We start from the raw sequence: 17108 nt of genomic DNA, 5'->3' as shown, positions 1-17108 counted from the left end.
CATTAAATTAACAGTCAGAGTTTGGAAAGCAAAATCAACCTTTAAAAATCAGGATTTTTAAAGAACAATTAAGGGGAAGGGAGCGATATTCCTCCCCCTGCAGTGGATACAAAGAACAAACTTGGTGCAAAATGCCCATATTAATCTGCCCCATTAAAAAATGAGAAGCGGAGGCACAATCATAGTCCCCACCAGGGGAACAGGAGTCCTATTGTAGAAGACAGTAGAGGTTTATGGCTAGCGGGGGGGGGGGGGAGGTAGCATAGACAATTACTGCAGGGATCCCCCAACTTTTGGCCAACTGGGATGGGGTATGGGTTCTGCTTTCTAACTCAGCACAGGGGCAGCAAGTGGTCCTCTCAACCCATGCTGTCTTTTTTTCTTTTGCCTTCTCTTCCCCTTGTAAGAAACAGACCGTTGGGGAAGTGGGAGCATTGGGGAGTGGAGCACAAGAAAGGTACAGCAGGAATGTTGACAAAGGTTTCTGCAGGGGATGGGAAAAGGATGGTTACCCCCTTTTCTTTCCAAAGGGCTCCTATGTCTTTATCTGGGGCAGCTTTTCTAAACAGATGTGGTTTGGAATGTTTTGCAGTTGGGTCTATGCCTGTCATGCAGCCATTACAGATATGGGAGCCCAGCCAACAAAATGGGTAGTAACCCTACTTCCTGGAAAGCCGTTTTTAGCAGAGGAGGGATGGGTGGGTTGAGGATGTTGGCTGCCTTCTCAAAATGGAGGAACCTCCACATTTTGGCTTTGCACCTTGCTTTTTGTTGTTTTTATACCCTGCTTTTCACGAAGGGGTCTCCAAGTGGCTTACAATTGCCTTCCTCTCCCCACAAGAGACACCCTGTGAGGTAGGTAAAGCTGAGAGAGCTCTTCCGAGAACTGTGACTGGCCCAAGATCACCCAGATGGCTGCATGTAGAGAAGTGGGGAATCAAACCCGGTTCTCCCAGATTAGAGTCCACCACTCTTAACCACTACACCAAGCTGGCTTTTGGTCCTGTTTATGATAGCTCCACTTGTGGAAATAGAGGCTTAGGTTGTTCCTTTCCTTTCGGTTTTCTAAAGGTGCCTGGTATTCTCTGCTGCCATGGAAGGCTAAAACTCAATCCTGTGCCTATGGCTGAACCCCCGCCCCCCAAACACATATACCTAGGTGAGCAAGAGCAATGCTCCCCTCCCCATGGGGAGGTCCAACAGTCACTTCCTCCCCCTAACATTAAGGGGCTTGTTTTGTACCTAATCCACCCACCCCTGTTCTTAGCAGAGGCAGCCAATCCCTAAATCTGCAAGCAAGATTTGTAATTACTTGCTTGCATGGTGGCGGGAAGATAAGCCAAGACTGCCATTCTTACAGAACTTGAAAGAACCAAAAGGGAAGAAGGACGTGAGTTGATATCGTGAAGAAGGACCAGGCCTGAGTTTCAGCCCTGCCTCCCAGATCCCTGAGCTGTTAGCTGTGCTTAAGCATTTTGCTCTCAGCCACGAGGTCTAGAAACTTGCTCCCCATTCGCTCAGTGGAAGGAAGGATGCTAGGTACAGATGGATTTCCCTGAGCCTGGGTTAACAGCCTGCATTCCACGGAATGTGTGTCACATGGAACTTCCTGGAAGATGAACTTTGACCCACATGGGGCCAGTGTGGAGCCCTTAAGCCCCTCTGATTGGAGGGGGGGGCAGTCTTTTTTCCTATCTGATGGATGTGATGAGATTGCTAACACATGTCCATAAGAGTGAGCAGCTTGAGCGGGGGGAAACAAAGAGGGAACAGGGAGGAGGGGATAAAATAACCGCTTATGCTTAGAAAACTGGAAGCTTGTTTTAGGAGTTCTTCTGCTGACCCCAAGCCTCAGTGCCCCAGTTCACATACACACCCCCTGCCAGAGTCGGCAATGGATTGCTCAACAGAAAAGAAGGAACTGAAGATTGGGGGGGGGGGGGTGGCAAGGCATGGAGACGGGGGGCGGGGGGAGTTCCTATCGCACCGTCACCCCCAGTTTCTCTAAGATACGGGTTCCTTTCTCCAAGTACTCATCCCGTCGCAGCCAGAAGTTGTCTTTGTCTTTCATGATGTCGGCAAGCACTGCCCCTCCTAAGAACACCATGTGCTTCCTCCGGGGTGGATCCTCAATGCGAATCTTGAATTTCTGGGATAACAAAGGGAGAGAAAGGCACCATCAGCAATCTCCCCACCACCACCACCTCACTTGCAAGGGTGAGTGAAATTAAAGTTGCATATAAACCACTGAGAACCACTGGGTTCTCACAGACAATGACCTACCTCACAGGATTGTTGGGAAGGTAAAAAGGAGGAGGAAATAAAAAGTGGCCACCAGTACCGTATATTATTTTTAAAAAACTGACAATGAGAAACACCAATAAAGTCATTCAGCAGATGCTGCACAACAGGGAACAAGAAGGCAAAATCAAGCCACTCAAAGGGCCCCTTTCAAGACCACTTTAACAACCATGTCTTTACTGCCCATTCCCTTCCACTAATACAGGGCACAGTTCAGTGGGCAATTCTGTGCAAGCCCCACAGGTTTGAATACCCATGGCTTTTGCTCAGCTCCCACTTATTCTAATGGTGCTGGAGATCTTCCCAGTGGGCCAAGTCCCAGTTGTGGGTAAGCTCTGCCTGCCTCCTGCGCTGCCTGCTTCACCTGCCTTCCTGATCTAAAAAAGGTCACTACCACCACTACCCCTGACTCACCGACAGCTTTTCCACGTCACCCTTCAGCACCCGCTCCAGATACAGCTGCTTGATCTCACGCTCCAGCCGAGACGGCAGCCCAGGATACATGGTGGAGCCGCCGGAAAGCACGATGTGTTTGTAGAACTCGGGTCTGCAACAAGAAACACAATGATGCCTCCAGGTCCTCCTTTGAAGCATCTGCAGTAGGGTAGCAATGGAGGCAGCTTCCAGTCTCTCTCATTCTCCTTTACCTTATGTTGTTTCCTCCCAGTCAGAGAAAGGGAAGAGAGAAAAGAGAGCCCTGCAAGCACCTGAAAGCTGACCGGAGGAAAGAAAACGATTGGATTTATACCCTGTCCTTCACTACCCGAAGGAGTCTCAGAGTGGCTTATAATCTTTCCTTTCCTTTCCTTTCCTTTCCTTTCCTTTCCTTTCCTTTCCTTTCCTTTCCTTTCCCCGCCCCTCCCCTCCCCTCCCCTCCCCACAACAGACACCCTGAGGTAGGTGGGGCTGAGAAAGCTCTCTCTGCTCTTGAGAGAAACAGCTCAGAGAGTTATAAGTGACCCAAGGTCACTCCAGCAATTGCAGTGGGAAATCAAACCCAGTTCTCCCTGATAAGAGTCCGCACACTTAACCACAACACCAAAGGCAGCTAGGCCTCTCCCTGATAGTGCAAAGTGCCATCAAATTGCAGCTGACTTTTGGCAACCCTGCAGGGCTTTCAAGGCAAGATATGAACAGAGGTGGTTTGCCATTGCCTGCCTCTGTGTAGTGACCGCGGGCTTCCTTGGTGGTCTCCTATCCAAGCACTAAGCAGGGCTGACCCTGCTTACGTTCCAAGACCTGACAAGATTGGGCTAGCCTGGGCCATCCAGGTCAAGGTCCACCTCCCTGAGAGGAGGAAAAAATTGCTTGAGAAAGGCTTAAGTGCTTGAAAAAGGCTATGTACAGAGATGGAAAGAGGGGACAAGAAAGTATTTTAAGGAGAAAGAATGTGACACCAAGAGCCCTGGCCCTCTACTCAAAGCACAAGGCTTCCTCCATGAGACTGGGCGTTGCAGACACTGGCTCTGTCTTTCAGTCAGTGACAGATATTACCAAGGATGTTAAGGCTGATATACAGACACAGGGAGAGCATGTGGGTGGAACAGAGAGCCAGTATAATGTAGTGCAGGGGTGGCCAACAGTAGCTCTCCAGCTGTTTTTTGCCTACAACTCCCATCAGCCCCAGCCATTGGCCATGCTGGCTGGGGCTGATGGGAGTTGTAGGCAGAAAACATCTGGAGAGCTGCCATTGACCACCCCCGATGTAGTGATTAGAGTGTCAGGTAGGATCTATGTGACCCAGGTTTAAATCCCTGCTCTGCTCTGCCATGGAAGCTTGCTGGATCATCTTGGGTCAGTCAGACACCTTCAGCCTAACCTACCTCATGGAATTGTTGTGAGGATAAAATGGATGGGAGAAGAATGATGTAAGCAGCTTTGAGTTTCCCGCTGGAAACCAAGATAGGGTATAAATGAAGTAAAGAAATACCCAAGGAAGTGATCTAGGTCAGTGGTCCCCAACCTTCTTGGCCCCAGGGACTGGCCCCAGGGCTGGCCCACCGACCGCGGCCCCAGGGCTGGCAGAGTAGGGGCACCCAATTTGGCCTCCCTCTGCCCTCCGCGGCGCCTCCTCCTCCCCCCCCCCGTTTTCCTCCTCCCTCCTTGGCCCCCCCATGCAGACTCGCCACCTCCTCCTCCCCCGTTTCCTCCTCCCCCTGCGCAGCCTCACCGCCTCTTAAAGGTGCAGCTTGACTCCTACTTTGTTCTACTGCTTCAGACCAACACAGCTGCCCACTGGGATCTATCCTCTCCCCCCACCCACCCGTTTCCTCCTTTGCCCTCCCATGCAGCCTCACTGCCTTCTTCTCCCTCCACCCCATTTTCACCATTTTAAGGCCGGTGAAGGGGCTGTGAAGCTCCTCCCAGGCCAACCCCCCCTTCCCCCCCCCCAGGAAGGAGGCAAGAGCAGTGTTCCTTGCCACTGCTGCAGTGGTTTTCCTGGCTGATCAGCTGATTGGCCTGGGAGGTGCTTCACCACCCCTTCCCCAGTCTTAAAATGGGGGGGAGTGCCATGAGGGAGAGGGTGAGTGGCCCGCTGCAAACAGGCCACAGCCTGGTACTGGTCCCCAGCCCAGGGATTGGGGACCCCTGATCTAGGTGTCATGGTAGACAATTCACTAAAGATGTTGCCACAGTGCATGGTGTGGCAATCAAAAAAGGGCTGAGCTCTGTGTTGGGAACTGAAAACTACCATAGTCCGAATCAGATCTGGAGTACTGTCCACAGCTGCAATCACACTCCACATCCCTAAAAGTGTTGTCACGCTGGATGCTGTGACACCCTTCCCCTCAGCAACGAGAATGATTGAAGGGCTGGAACGCCTCCCTTAGGAAGAAGGGATAAAGCATATGAGGCTTTTGAGATTTAAAATAAAAGAGGTCTGAGGATACACATGGCTTATAATGGATTCTTTCCCCTCATAATATTAGAATTTGGGGTTGCCAATAAGAGTGAATGGCCATAGGTTCAAGACAGACAAAATAACGGACTTCTCCACACAACACATCATTATCCACTAAAACAAGAAGCAGTGGAGGCCTCTAGCTCAAATAGCATTTTAAAAGGGTTTAAAAATCCATAGAGGACTGTCTATCAATAGCTATTAGATGTTACACAAATAGAACCTCTATGTACAGAAGCAATATTTTCCCTTATAATGGAGTCTGGGGACAAATGGCAGGAGATGGTGATCTCCACCAGAATGTGCTGGCAAGTATCCAGGGAACATCTAACTACTCCTGATGACAGAAAGGTGGCTAGAAGCATCTTGGTCTGAGCCAGCAAAATACTTATGCTCTTAATTGAAAATAACCTCCTCTTGCATTTGCTATTTCTGCGTGGCAAATTTTATATTGTGTTTTTTATCTTGTGCAGCTTACCCACCACACCTTTCCAAAGCTGTAGCAGTCTGAAGCCTTTGCTTCATAAGACAGAAACAGATCCTTTCTCTAGGATACTGGGGCAAGATCCTGTTGCAAGGCTCAGTGAATCCCAGGGATCCCCCAAATCCATTGCACCTCCTCTTGCCCTGAACCCAGAGGAGTCACACGTCGCCTACTGCAGCTCAGCTCACCGGGTGTCGATGTCAGCTGCCTGGATGGTGTTGAAGAGGAGTTCAGCCACGCCCACACCCTCCACGTTGATGAGGTGGGGCTGGAACAGGGCCTCCGGGGCCTCAAAACGCTCTCCCCCGACTTTAATCACTCGCCCATCTGGGAGCTACAGGGACAAGAAGGAAAGGAGATCAGTGGGATGTATAGATGCCTGCACCAACTCCGCCCCCCTCTCCGTCCTGTGGTTTCTCCCAGGGGAGGTCTATGTTAAAAACTTGTATCAGTCTGGTACCACATGAATGGGAAAGTTTCTTTCACACTGGGGAAATACTGCCGTGAGTAAAATGGATCCATGGAATCCTACCCAAATTGCCTTCATCTTCATCAGTGAGATATTAGCTGGTTGGCAATATTTTTTTTTTTAAAAAATGTCCTCTAGAGCTGAACTTCAAGTACATGATTTGATAATTAATTGAATAATAATAATAAAAAAGATTAGGGCTACAATTCAATTGTACATTCCACGGAATAAAATATTTTCTTTTGAGTAGACCCACCAACAGCTTGGGATTGTGCTGCTTGGTTCTACTGAGAGACTCTAGGAATGATGGCAGAGCCCCTGGTGTGTGTGTGGGGGGGGGGTGCAGCTAAAGTAGAAGACAGAGCAACAGCTGGTGGATTGAGCCAGAGTACCCCAAAGACGTTTCTCCACATGGATCTCTTTTGTCCCTTTACAGGAAAGGTCAGCATCCTTGGTTTCTAATTCTGGCTTGGGAAATTCCTGGAGATTTTTTTTTGGGAGGGGGTGCCCAAGAAGGGTGGAATTTGGGGAGGGATCTTGCTGGGGATGTGATGCTTCAGAGTCTGCCCTCTGAAACTGCCATTTCCTCCACGGCAACTGATCTCTGTAGTCTGGAGATCAGCTATAATCGTCAGGAAACTTCAGGTCCCACCTGGAGGTTGGCAATCCTAATGGGTAACTGTTGGTGCTAAATCATCTGGCTCGTAGAGGGAGTTGTTCTGTAAGAGTTTTTATTTAGGCAGTTAAAGGATTTATATCACTGCTTGCCGTTCACTGAGGGCAGACTGCAACACTATTTTTTAAAAATCCAGTAGTTAGGACTCAATTAAATTCATGTACCTAACAAATACACAATTAAGTCAATGATAAATACATAGCTTAGTTAAAACACTCTTTATAAAACATTTCACTGTCCCTCTGTAAAGGTTAAAGGCCTGTTTAAAAACGAAGCTCTATGAAACTGGTCAAAGAGTCATTAAAAATATCTTTCAATGGGATTCCACTAGGCAAGCAGCCCACATCCATCTGTTCCATTTTTATTCCCTCCCAGAGCTCCAGGTGGCACAGATGGTTCTCCCCTCCTCCAGTTTATCTTCACAACAAACTTGTAAAGTAGGTTCAGCCATCTAAGTATGACTGGCCCATGGCACAGTAGAGACAGTGTGGTGTAGCGGTTACGAGTGTCAGACTAGCATCTGGGAGACCCAGGTTCAAATCCCCACTCACACCATGAAGGCTTGCTGGGTGACCTTAATCCAGTCACACACTCTCAGCCTAAACCTACCTCACAGGGTTGTTGTGAGGCTAAGATGGACGAGAGGGGAATGATGATCAGCTGATTTGGGTCCCCACTGGGGAGAAAGTCAGGGTACAAATAAATTAAATAAATACAAATAAGTACATAAGATCCGAAATTGGATCTCCCATGTGCTCACCCAATACCTAACAACTACACCACCCTGGGTCGTGCCTGGCATTCACAGACAGTCCTTTATTCCGCATTGAGGGAAAGGCACTCTGCAGATGTTCAGAGAGACCTACTTTATTACTAGATTTTGCCCAATATGGTTTCAGGGTTCATCCCCAGGGAGCTGTTACACAAATTAAGCCCCATTCGTCTCAAAGACAGGATCTCCCCCTTTTCTACCATTTCTCCATTCTCATCTCAGCAATTACCGTATAGGATTCCACAAGCACTGTGGTCTCTTGTGCCAGCTTCTGTTCCTGGTCAATGTTGTAGCCAACATAACAGAGCTTCTCCTTCATCATGCGCACTGTCTCAAAGTCAGCTGAGTGGTTGAAGGCATAACCACGCAATAGCAAGAGCTGCCAGAGAAAAGGAGACAAGCAGTGTATGTATACTACTAACGTATACCTGTTTATTGATCATGGCTGCCCCTAAATAATTCTGGAAATTGGAGAAGGTCATGAAAATTCTGTTAGATTCTTAGCTCCCTCACAGAAGTACCTTCTCCTACTCACAATTACAATTGCTAACATTAGGACTATTTTCCAGAATCATTTAAGAACAGCAAAGGTTACAGACACACAACATGACACAGATCTTTCCATTTTATACGAGGCGTACATTAGCAAAGGGAGTCATTTTAAGTAAGTAAAAATGCTAAAATTACTGTTCTTATTGTTGCTGCCACAGTTGGTCTGGAATATTATTCATTAACTCAAAGTTATTGAAATATCCACATTACACTCTTTCCACCTAGTGTTTTCCCTGCTGTCATCCAGAGGTTTTTTTCAGATCTGATTCATGGTGATTAAAAAAAACTACCGCATCAGCCTGTTCCATCAGGATATAGTGCTTCTTTCAGCTACTTTTAAACATTCCTTCTTTCTGTCTGCTTCCAGGTCATTTATTAATTAAAATATTTGTTTCCTGCTTTTAAGTATAAATATACCAGAACTCACATAATAATTCGAAATCTCACCTGCAAAATACTGTATGCTTCAGTAAAATCCAAAATACTTCAGATCATAATTAAAACAACCTGTTACCCTAAAGCCCAGTCAGTGCCTCTTCAAACTATAGAAATAGTAAGATCAGCCTCCCAGATTTACAAATGGTTAACTAAACTAAAGGCCTGCCAAAAAAGAATGATTTCAGCCAGCCTTCTATAAAAACTGAGGACATTAGTTACTCCCTGTTCTCTTAGGGTGCCACAGCATTCTTGAATCAATAGTTAATTATCAGGTAAAGCAGAGGGGAACACACATTTAGTCAGAATTAAGACCTGCTCACCAAAGACTGCTTCGCCTTCCAATTTGTTTTACAACCTGATTATTTCCTGTTCAGATGAGCTGTTAGCTCTTATTCCTTAAGGATGATGGTGGAGGTACTGAAATTATTGTATTTGTCCTTGTAGTCACAGTGATTGGTCATTATTATTTTATTTCTATTATTATAATCTCATAAGTGAGGGGCCCTCAAGGACTTGCAGAGAGCATCTCAATTCTCCTGTATCCCCTTCACCCACTATTTCTTATTTCCCTTCCTGGAAAGCCTCTGTAGCTGCCCCTTTCCCTGCTTCCTTGTCTTCTTCCCATCCACCAGCCAACATACCTATCCACCCCACTTCCATCTTAAGCTCTTCCTCCTCCTGGCAGCCTCTCCCTGGGAAAACGCTGGCTGAGTTGCACAAGGTCAGGCTAGGTTTAGTTATGCAGAGCTGGCTGCCAGATTTGCTTTACAGAAACCAAGGCCTAGAAGGCGCAGCAATATTGTCTCTGCTACCCAGCAACCTTTGAAATGGCCACTGAGACCTCAGTGGGCATTCTTTTCTTAATGTGACAGGTGTTGTTTCTATTATTCTGGGAAGCAGGTAAATCCCCCAAATGTATTTTGTTAGACCTCAAATTTTTCTGCAAATCTGGGACTTCCTTCAAGTTTGTAGCAAAATCCCCGTTTTATTTTGTGGATCCACATTGTATGGCCCTATTCTGTATTAGATATATAACTATGCAATTACAAACTTTAAAAAAAAGAACAATCACTTTGGTTTACCACCTTCTTCCAAGAACTGTTAATTAATTACACAAATACCATGGCCAATCACATAAATAGGCTGTAAAATTAATTCCAGAGAGAAACGACAACTTTGCTGACTGAGACTCACTTCCCAGTAAACATACAGTAGGATCTTGTCCATATTGCTAGTTCAATTCTGCTTGCATGAAACTGCAGAGAAGGAATGAGCAAACAATGCAAAATTACCTAATGTGGAAGTAACTATATATGTTTATAGTACTGACAGCTTATAGATACTAACATAGTTGTAGACACTTGAGCTTTCTGTTCCTTGATGGTTCCCACCTGTAGATGGGGCAACCCCAACCCAAGGAGGCTACAGACTGACTACAGACCTACGTATCTCACCTTGATGAGGTAGCGTGTGATGTCACGCCCTGCAATGTCCAGCCGACGGGTGAGATGGGGCAAGGAGAAGCCCTCATAAACAGGGCAGATGTGTGTCACGCCATCCCCGGAGTCCACCACCACACCGGTGAGGAGACCTGGAAAAGGAAGCACATTGAGGCTCTACTGTACTGCAGATATCCCCCGGGGTGCATAGATTAATTTTGTGTCCTACCTGTGAATATGATTGCCAAGTCTATCAAAGACTACTAGCCACATTGACTGAGGGGAACCTCCATGTTCAGAGGCATTAAACCGCTGAATCCCAGAGCCAGAAGGCAACATCAGGGGTAGGCCTCAGTCTCTATGCCCTGTTGTTGGCCCTCCAGAGGTCAATGTGTGAGATAGAATGCTGGACTATATGGACCATTGGTCAGATGCACCAAGGCTTTTCTTATGTTCTTAACCAACTTGGAGAAAAGAACAGTCTGGATGGATTTTTATTTATTTATTTTTGCTGTGGCTGATTACCAGGAAAGAAGGAGTAAGGTCACTTTTTCTCCTTAGGCAGATTTTAAAAACAGTCTTACTTCCATTGTTTTCTAATTCTGTTATCTACCTGCAGTTCCAAGGAGAAAAGTGGACTACAAACTAAGTGAATGAATAATTGCATTTAGAAAATAAGTGTTCAAGGCACTTACAATTCCTAAAATAATCCTGCGAAGTAGTTCATTATTTTTATCTTTGTATTACAGATGGGAGGGAATGACAGTACCTGGGTTAAGCCTGTTGGTTCCTAGTAAAGCCAACAATCAGACCAGATAATTTCGCAGCCATTACACAAGTTCTCTTTTTAGGGGATAGATGACTTTGTGGTAGGCTTTGTACTAGAACTGCTGAGGTATCTGACTTTCTTATTTCAATAATGGGCAACCATGAACTAGACATAGTCCACTTATTCCGATGGTGTTCTGGAATACCAACTACTCTGAAGACGCTCAACAGAATAGACAGACCCATCATAATCCTCTGCAAGTTCTCAACCAGGTCAGCTCTAGGACTCAGCTGACCCCTGATTGGCTCTCTTTCTCTTCTGTCATCTGACGCCATTGGCGGGGGGGGGGTGTTATTTTCTTCACAGCTGTTGATAGAACTGCCCTATCTTGATAGAACTTATCTATTACATTTTTATCCCACTCTTCCTCCAAGAAGTTTAGATCAGTGTGCATGTTTCTTCTCTCCTCCACTGTATCCTCGCAATAATCCTGTGAGGTAAAATAGGCTGAAAGAGAGAGGGAGGCCCACGGTTACCTATTAGCTTTGTGACTCAACAGAGATTTGAACCTATGTCCTCTTTGATCCTAATCAGGCATTCTGACCACACTACACCAGCTGTAGGTTGTTTTTTTTTTAAGTGCCACAAAATGAGGAAGTGAATCAGGCAAACCAATGGCAAATTCTCCACCCTCCCCTCCCCTCCAGCCCTAACTTACCCTGAGCATAGAGTGTCAACACTGCTTGGATTGCTATATAAACACCCTCAAATTGATAGGTCTCAAACATCACCTGAGTCATAAAGAAAAACCTTCAGTTAGTGCTGCATGAAGGACTGGTTTCCCCACTGCAACTTTCCCAAGCACACTGTTTCAAAGCTGTTATTACAACCCCCCTTCCTAGGTCTTCCTCTACAAGATTAGGCCCTTATCATCATTTTAGGCCTAGATTACACATGAAAGAGAATGAGACAGCAGAATGTGGAAGACTATACCTAGGGTTGCCAAGTCCAATTCAAGAAATATCTGGGGACTTTGGGAGTGGAGCCAGGAGACATTGGGGGCAGAGCCAGGAACAAGTGTGTGACAAGCATAATTAAACTCCAAGGGAGTTCTGGCCATCACATTTAAAGGGACAGCACACCTTTTAAAATGTCTTCCTTCCATAGGAAATAATGAAGGATAGGGGCACCTTTTTTGGGGCTCATAGAATTGGACCCCCTGGTCCACTCATTTTAAAACTTGGGGGGTACTTTGGGGAGAGGCACTAGATACTATATTGAAAATTTGGTGCCTCTACCTCAAACAACAGCTCCCCCAGAGCCCCCGAAACCTCCAGATCAATTCCCCATTATACCCTATGAGAATCGAACATAGGGAATAATGAAGTGCTCAGCAGACGTCCCCCCCCCCCCAGGTTTCTGGTGACTCTGAAGTGAGGGATTGGCTTCTCTACTCACAAGTTGCAGCCAACTTCTTCCAAGTAACACAGACACACCATCCCAAGAGGAAGCCTTTCCAATCGGAGACTGGAGCCTCCGGAGGGGGAAAGTCACGTGGTGGCTTTGGGGGCGGGGCTTCCCCCCGCCAGCCAGCTGACTGGGGGTAGGAAGGAGCCTGGGAAAGCAGAAGAACCCCCGCTGGGACCTGGGAATTGGCAAGCCTAACTGTACCACTTCAGTCCATTCTTAGGGCTCCTGCCACCTCATTATGAATACAACCTTATTCTCCCACGTGTGTGAATCAGGTCTTAGAAGGGTTAGAATCTCCTCCACCTTTCATAGTTCAGCTACATGTTCCACATGCCATTACTGGCCTTCGGACTGACTGGAAGCCCCTTGTATTTTCTCTTCCTCGGAGAAAAAGTACCCCAACTGAGAACTGCCTTCCACACAACTCTCAGCCTATTTGTCAGCTTGGGTTGGCTTCTGCCATCTCCAATTTTTACCAATCTGCTTTTCTGCTTAGGACTTACTTTCTGGAGACTGACTTCAATCAGTCTAGGTAACTCAACTAATTGTCTCCCCCATGAAAACTGATACCCAGATGAAATCTACTGCATGATCCTGTTACCACACTCCCACACACCCAACTGTCTCTCTCTGATATCCTCTCCCAGCTCCTCTGCTTGTATTTCCCCTTCCCCCTCCTTCCCCAACCTCAATGATCTTCTCCCGGTTCTTGATAGGGTTCATGGGAGGCTCCGTGAGGAGGATCTTGCAGTTGCGGGGGTCAACATTGAGTTTCTCCGGACCAAAGGTGTAGTCCCACAAATACTTCATGTCATCCCAGTTGCGCACAATCCCATTCTCCATAGGATAGTTCACCTCCAACATGGAGCGCAGCTCACTGGCCTCATCACCCACCATCAGGTCCTGGGCAGACAAGGTATCAAAATATAAGTTTAAAGTTACATTTTACTGCTCCAGCCTGCATGGCTTCTGCACTTTGCAAAATATAGTCCTTCAAGGCAGCAGGGGAGGGGAGGGGGGACATTCTTGTATTTCAGAACCCATGCGATCAAAAGCCAGGGGAACATTCACAATGACTGCTTTTTAATGCCCATGTGACCAGAATGCAGCTTGTAATCCTACTGTGGGTGAGTTTCCAGGAGTTTCCATAACATAGGATTTGGAGGCTTGACTATCTCTGAGCAGTGACTTGCACATTCAGCTGCAGCGGCCCTTGTCTATGCATATGTATTTTTTTTAAAAAATGTTTATAGTCCACCTTATCTCCCTAGACTTAAGGCGGCTAACAATTCAACACCAGGTTGCAAGGATAAACAAAATAACCATTCAATTAACAAGGATGCTCGGGAGCCTGGAGACCAAGCCCTGTGAGGAAAGCCTGAGGGACTTGGGAATGTTCAGTCTGCAGAAGAGGAGACCGGGGGGGGGGGGGGCATGATTGCTTTCTTTAAGTATTTGAAAGGTTGCCAGAATAGGACAGGGAGCTGTTCCTGTTGGCCGCGAAAGGATAGGACTTGCATAACTGGGTTTAAATTACAAGAAGAAAGGTACTGGCTGGATATTATGAAAATGTTGAAGAGTAGTTCAGCAGTGGAAGTGGCTGCCTAGAGGTGATGAGCTCCCCCTCACTGGCAGTCTCCAAGCAGCAGCTGGACAAACATTTGTCAGGGATGCTTTAGAGTGAACTTGCATCGAGCAGGAGGGCCTCTATGGCCCCTTTCAGCTTTATGATTGTATGATGTCTTTCAAATTGCACAGATTAAAAACACAGTTCATCTAGTCCAACCTCTGCTCAATGCAGGATCAGTCGAGAGCATCCCTGACAAGTGTTTGTCCAGCCGCTGCTTAAAGACTGGCACCACCTCCCTCAGTAGCTGATTCCACTGTTGAACTACTCTTACTGTAAAAAAGTTTTCCCTAATATCTAGTCGATACCTTCCCATCCTTATTTTAAACCTACTACTATGAGTCCTCTCCTCTGCTGCCAACAGGAACAGCTCCCTGCCCTCCTCTAAGTGACAGCCCTTCAAATACTTACAGAGAGCAATCATATCCCCCCTCAAGCTCCACTTCTCCAGACTGAACATTCCCAAGTCTCTCAGCCTTCCTCATAGGGCTTGTTCTCCAGGCCCTTGATCATCCTCGTTCTCCTATGCACCTGCTCCATTTTGTCCACATCTTTCCTGAAGTGAGCCTTCCAGAACTGCACACAATACTCCAGGTGTGGCCTGACTATTGTAGTATACAGCTGAACTATGACATCTTGCAATCTGGATGTTATGCTTCTGTTGATACACCCCAAGATCGTATTTGCCTTTTTTGTCGCTGCATCACACTGGCTGCTCATATTTAATTTATAGTCCCACTCATACCCCAAAGATCTTGTTCACATACACTGCTACCCAGAAGTGTATCCTCCTACCCAGTATGTGTGTTTCTCAACCGAGATGTAGAACTTGGCACTTATCCTTGTTAATTTGCATCTTGTTCATTTCCGCCCACTTTTCCAGCATGAGCAAGACCTTAGGAAAAAGTTATCACGTGACAGAAGAACTTTTGCCACTCAGCTCTGAGAGGGAAGTTCCATGGCTGAACAAAGAAGATTCTTCTAAGAGCAATGTGGAACGGTGCCCCTTCTTATCTGTTTGCCTGACTTGTGCAGGGAGCAGGGCCGACTGCAAATGCATTTCTACTGCAGAGGAACCAAACAGAAATCCAGGAGCACCTTAAGACTAGATTTATTTATTTACTGCAGCATAAGCGTTTGTGAGTCAGAACTAACTTCATCAGATGCATCAAAGTGCGTGTGGGTGGGTGTGTATTTCTGTTATGGACATACACTTCATTAATCCACACGAACGAAGTGAGCTCTGTTTGATGAACGCTTCTGCTGGAATAAAAAAATATTAGCCTGTAAGGTGCTGCTGGACTTCTGTCTATCTCTCTAGAATCAGTACAGAGAAAGTGGTTGCTTCTTTCCTAGAAAGCAGGAGAACTCTAGGATAGCCTCCCCATGTTTTCAATGGGCATGGTTCTTCTTCTTGGAAAAAAAAGGAGAATCCCCCCATCCCAGTGCATACAATACAACTGGACAGCCAATTCAGTTGTAAAACATATACTTTGCAAACAGAAGTCCCAGAATCTCCAGTTGCTGGCACAAACACTCTAACCACTGCTATTTAACAGTGGTGGTGGTGGTGGTGGTAGAAACAGCCATCAAGTCACAGCCATCTTCTGGTGACCTTGTAGGGTTTTCAAAGCAAGAGACTAACAAAGTGGTTTGCCATGCCTTCCTCTGCATAGCAACCTTGGAACAGGCCCGTAACTTCAGTGGGGCCCACATGGTCCTGACACCACCAATTAAACACCAGTGCAGGTGTCTGGGCCCCACCACTTGGCACCTCTGACTTCCCACGGAATGGGCCAAATCCAACCTCACCCCCAATCAAAAAAGGCCTCTGAAAGTGGGGCCTGCTGTGTGTTGGGGCTGCCCATGAGGAAGGTGCCCCCAGTCAGCATCCCCCTCCTACTCCTCCAAGCGGGGGGGGGAGGGTTTCCAATGAATATTTCAGCAGCTTGCCGGCAGCCTTGCAAAGCCATTAGGCGCTGAAGAGAAGGGAGAGAGAAAGAGGAGGCCAGGGCCACCTCCCCCCCTGCCTTTCAGTAGCCCCCTGGCTTCCCCAAACAAAACATCCTGGCTATGGCCCTGCCCTGGAATTTCTTAGTGGTCTCCCATCCAAATATTAACCAGGGCCAACCCTGCTTAACTTCCAAGATTGGGCAAGCCTGGGTCACCCAGATCAAGTCTTCTGTTTAACAGAGAGGTGTCTTATTTTCCTAGTACTTGTCAATGGAAATGAACTGTCCCTCCCCTGCCCCTAGCTTTGCATTCTGTAGATGGCTGCTTAACATTTTGTGTGTGAGTGAACTCCCAGCATTGACATTTTTCAGGGTTCAGCTCCCTCCTCCATGAAATTAAATCTGAGTGGGTAGCTGAATGCTTCTGGCCTCTAGTGAATACCGGGCAAATGAATGTGCACGAACAATGAAGCATCATGCAGTGCACAGCCTTGCCTATTCACCTTCTGCAGTCGCTTGGCTATATTTTGAACCGCTGATAACATTGTAGGACAGTTAATTTCCTTATATTTCTTTAACAAACAAAAATGTGGGTTGTAGATCACAGGAAGACAGGGCTATTGCAGGACAAATAAGTGCACTGTACAGAAGGCTGTGAAATGACTTCTGTAATAGGTGGGTTGGTGCTTGCAACAGGAAACTTGGTAGGGAAAGGGGGATGCTACAGTCATGTCTCTGCACCGTCGGCATGAAAGGGCTGTGCCTGCGACCTTTGATCAGCAACTAGATGGATCCAGAGCTGGAGGACAAAAGCTCAGACTTCCATCTCCCCAATGTAGCCAGGGCTGTGACTTGGTAGAAGAGCATCTACTTTGCATGCAGAAGGTCAATTCTTGTCATCTCCAATTAAAAGGATCAGGTGATATGAAAGACTCTGGAAAGCTGCTGCCATTCCCTGTAGACCAGGGTTTCCCAAACTTTTCTTTCCCGTGGCCCAGTTATTTTTACACTTCTCCTTCGTGGCCCACTAAATTTGGGGGTGGAGCCAGGAGACTTTGGGGGTGGAGCCGAGAGACAGGAATCATGTCATTTCCTGTGGTGTCAAGGACCAAGTGATGTCACTTCTGGGGCACACTGAACCAAAACTCCACCTTTTCCTGTGATGTCACTTCCAGGGCACTCCCCCAAACCTGCCTCTTCTTCGGAAATAAATTCATTTTCAGAAAAATCTTTCTGAAACTCATGCTGAGCCAAAAT

At 46.8% G+C, this 17108-nt stretch overlaps 1 protein-coding gene across 1 annotated transcript in view; it reads right to left on the bottom strand.

Annotated features, from left to right (window-relative positions):
- Positions 1-20: 20 nt before the first annotated feature.
- LOC132580597 (actin-related protein 2-like) overlaps positions 21-17108 on the bottom strand; it is a 30611-nt gene continuing 13523 nt past the window's right edge. The window contains exons 3-9 of the mRNA XM_060251534.1: positions 12960-13175; positions 11521-11593; positions 10049-10185; positions 7834-7983; positions 5876-6021; positions 2716-2848; positions 21-2149 (exon numbers count right to left, since the gene is read on the bottom strand). Coding sequence (XP_060107517.1) covers positions 1979-2149; positions 2716-2848; positions 5876-6021; positions 7834-7983; positions 10049-10185; positions 11521-11593; positions 12960-13175 — 1026 coding nt within the window. The 3' untranslated portion in view covers positions 21-1978. The remainder of the gene's footprint in view (positions 2150-2715; positions 2849-5875; positions 6022-7833; positions 7984-10048; positions 10186-11520; positions 11594-12959; positions 13176-17108) is intronic.

Source organism: Heteronotia binoei, chromosome 1, assembly GCF_032191835.1.
Source record: "Heteronotia binoei isolate CCM8104 ecotype False Entrance Well chromosome 1, APGP_CSIRO_Hbin_v1, whole genome shotgun sequence".
NCBI lineage: Eukaryota > Metazoa > Chordata > Lepidosauria > Squamata > Gekkonidae > Heteronotia > Heteronotia binoei.
The sequence above is the reverse complement of the archived record's forward strand: the minus strand, read 5'-3'. Positions and strand labels throughout refer to the sequence as shown.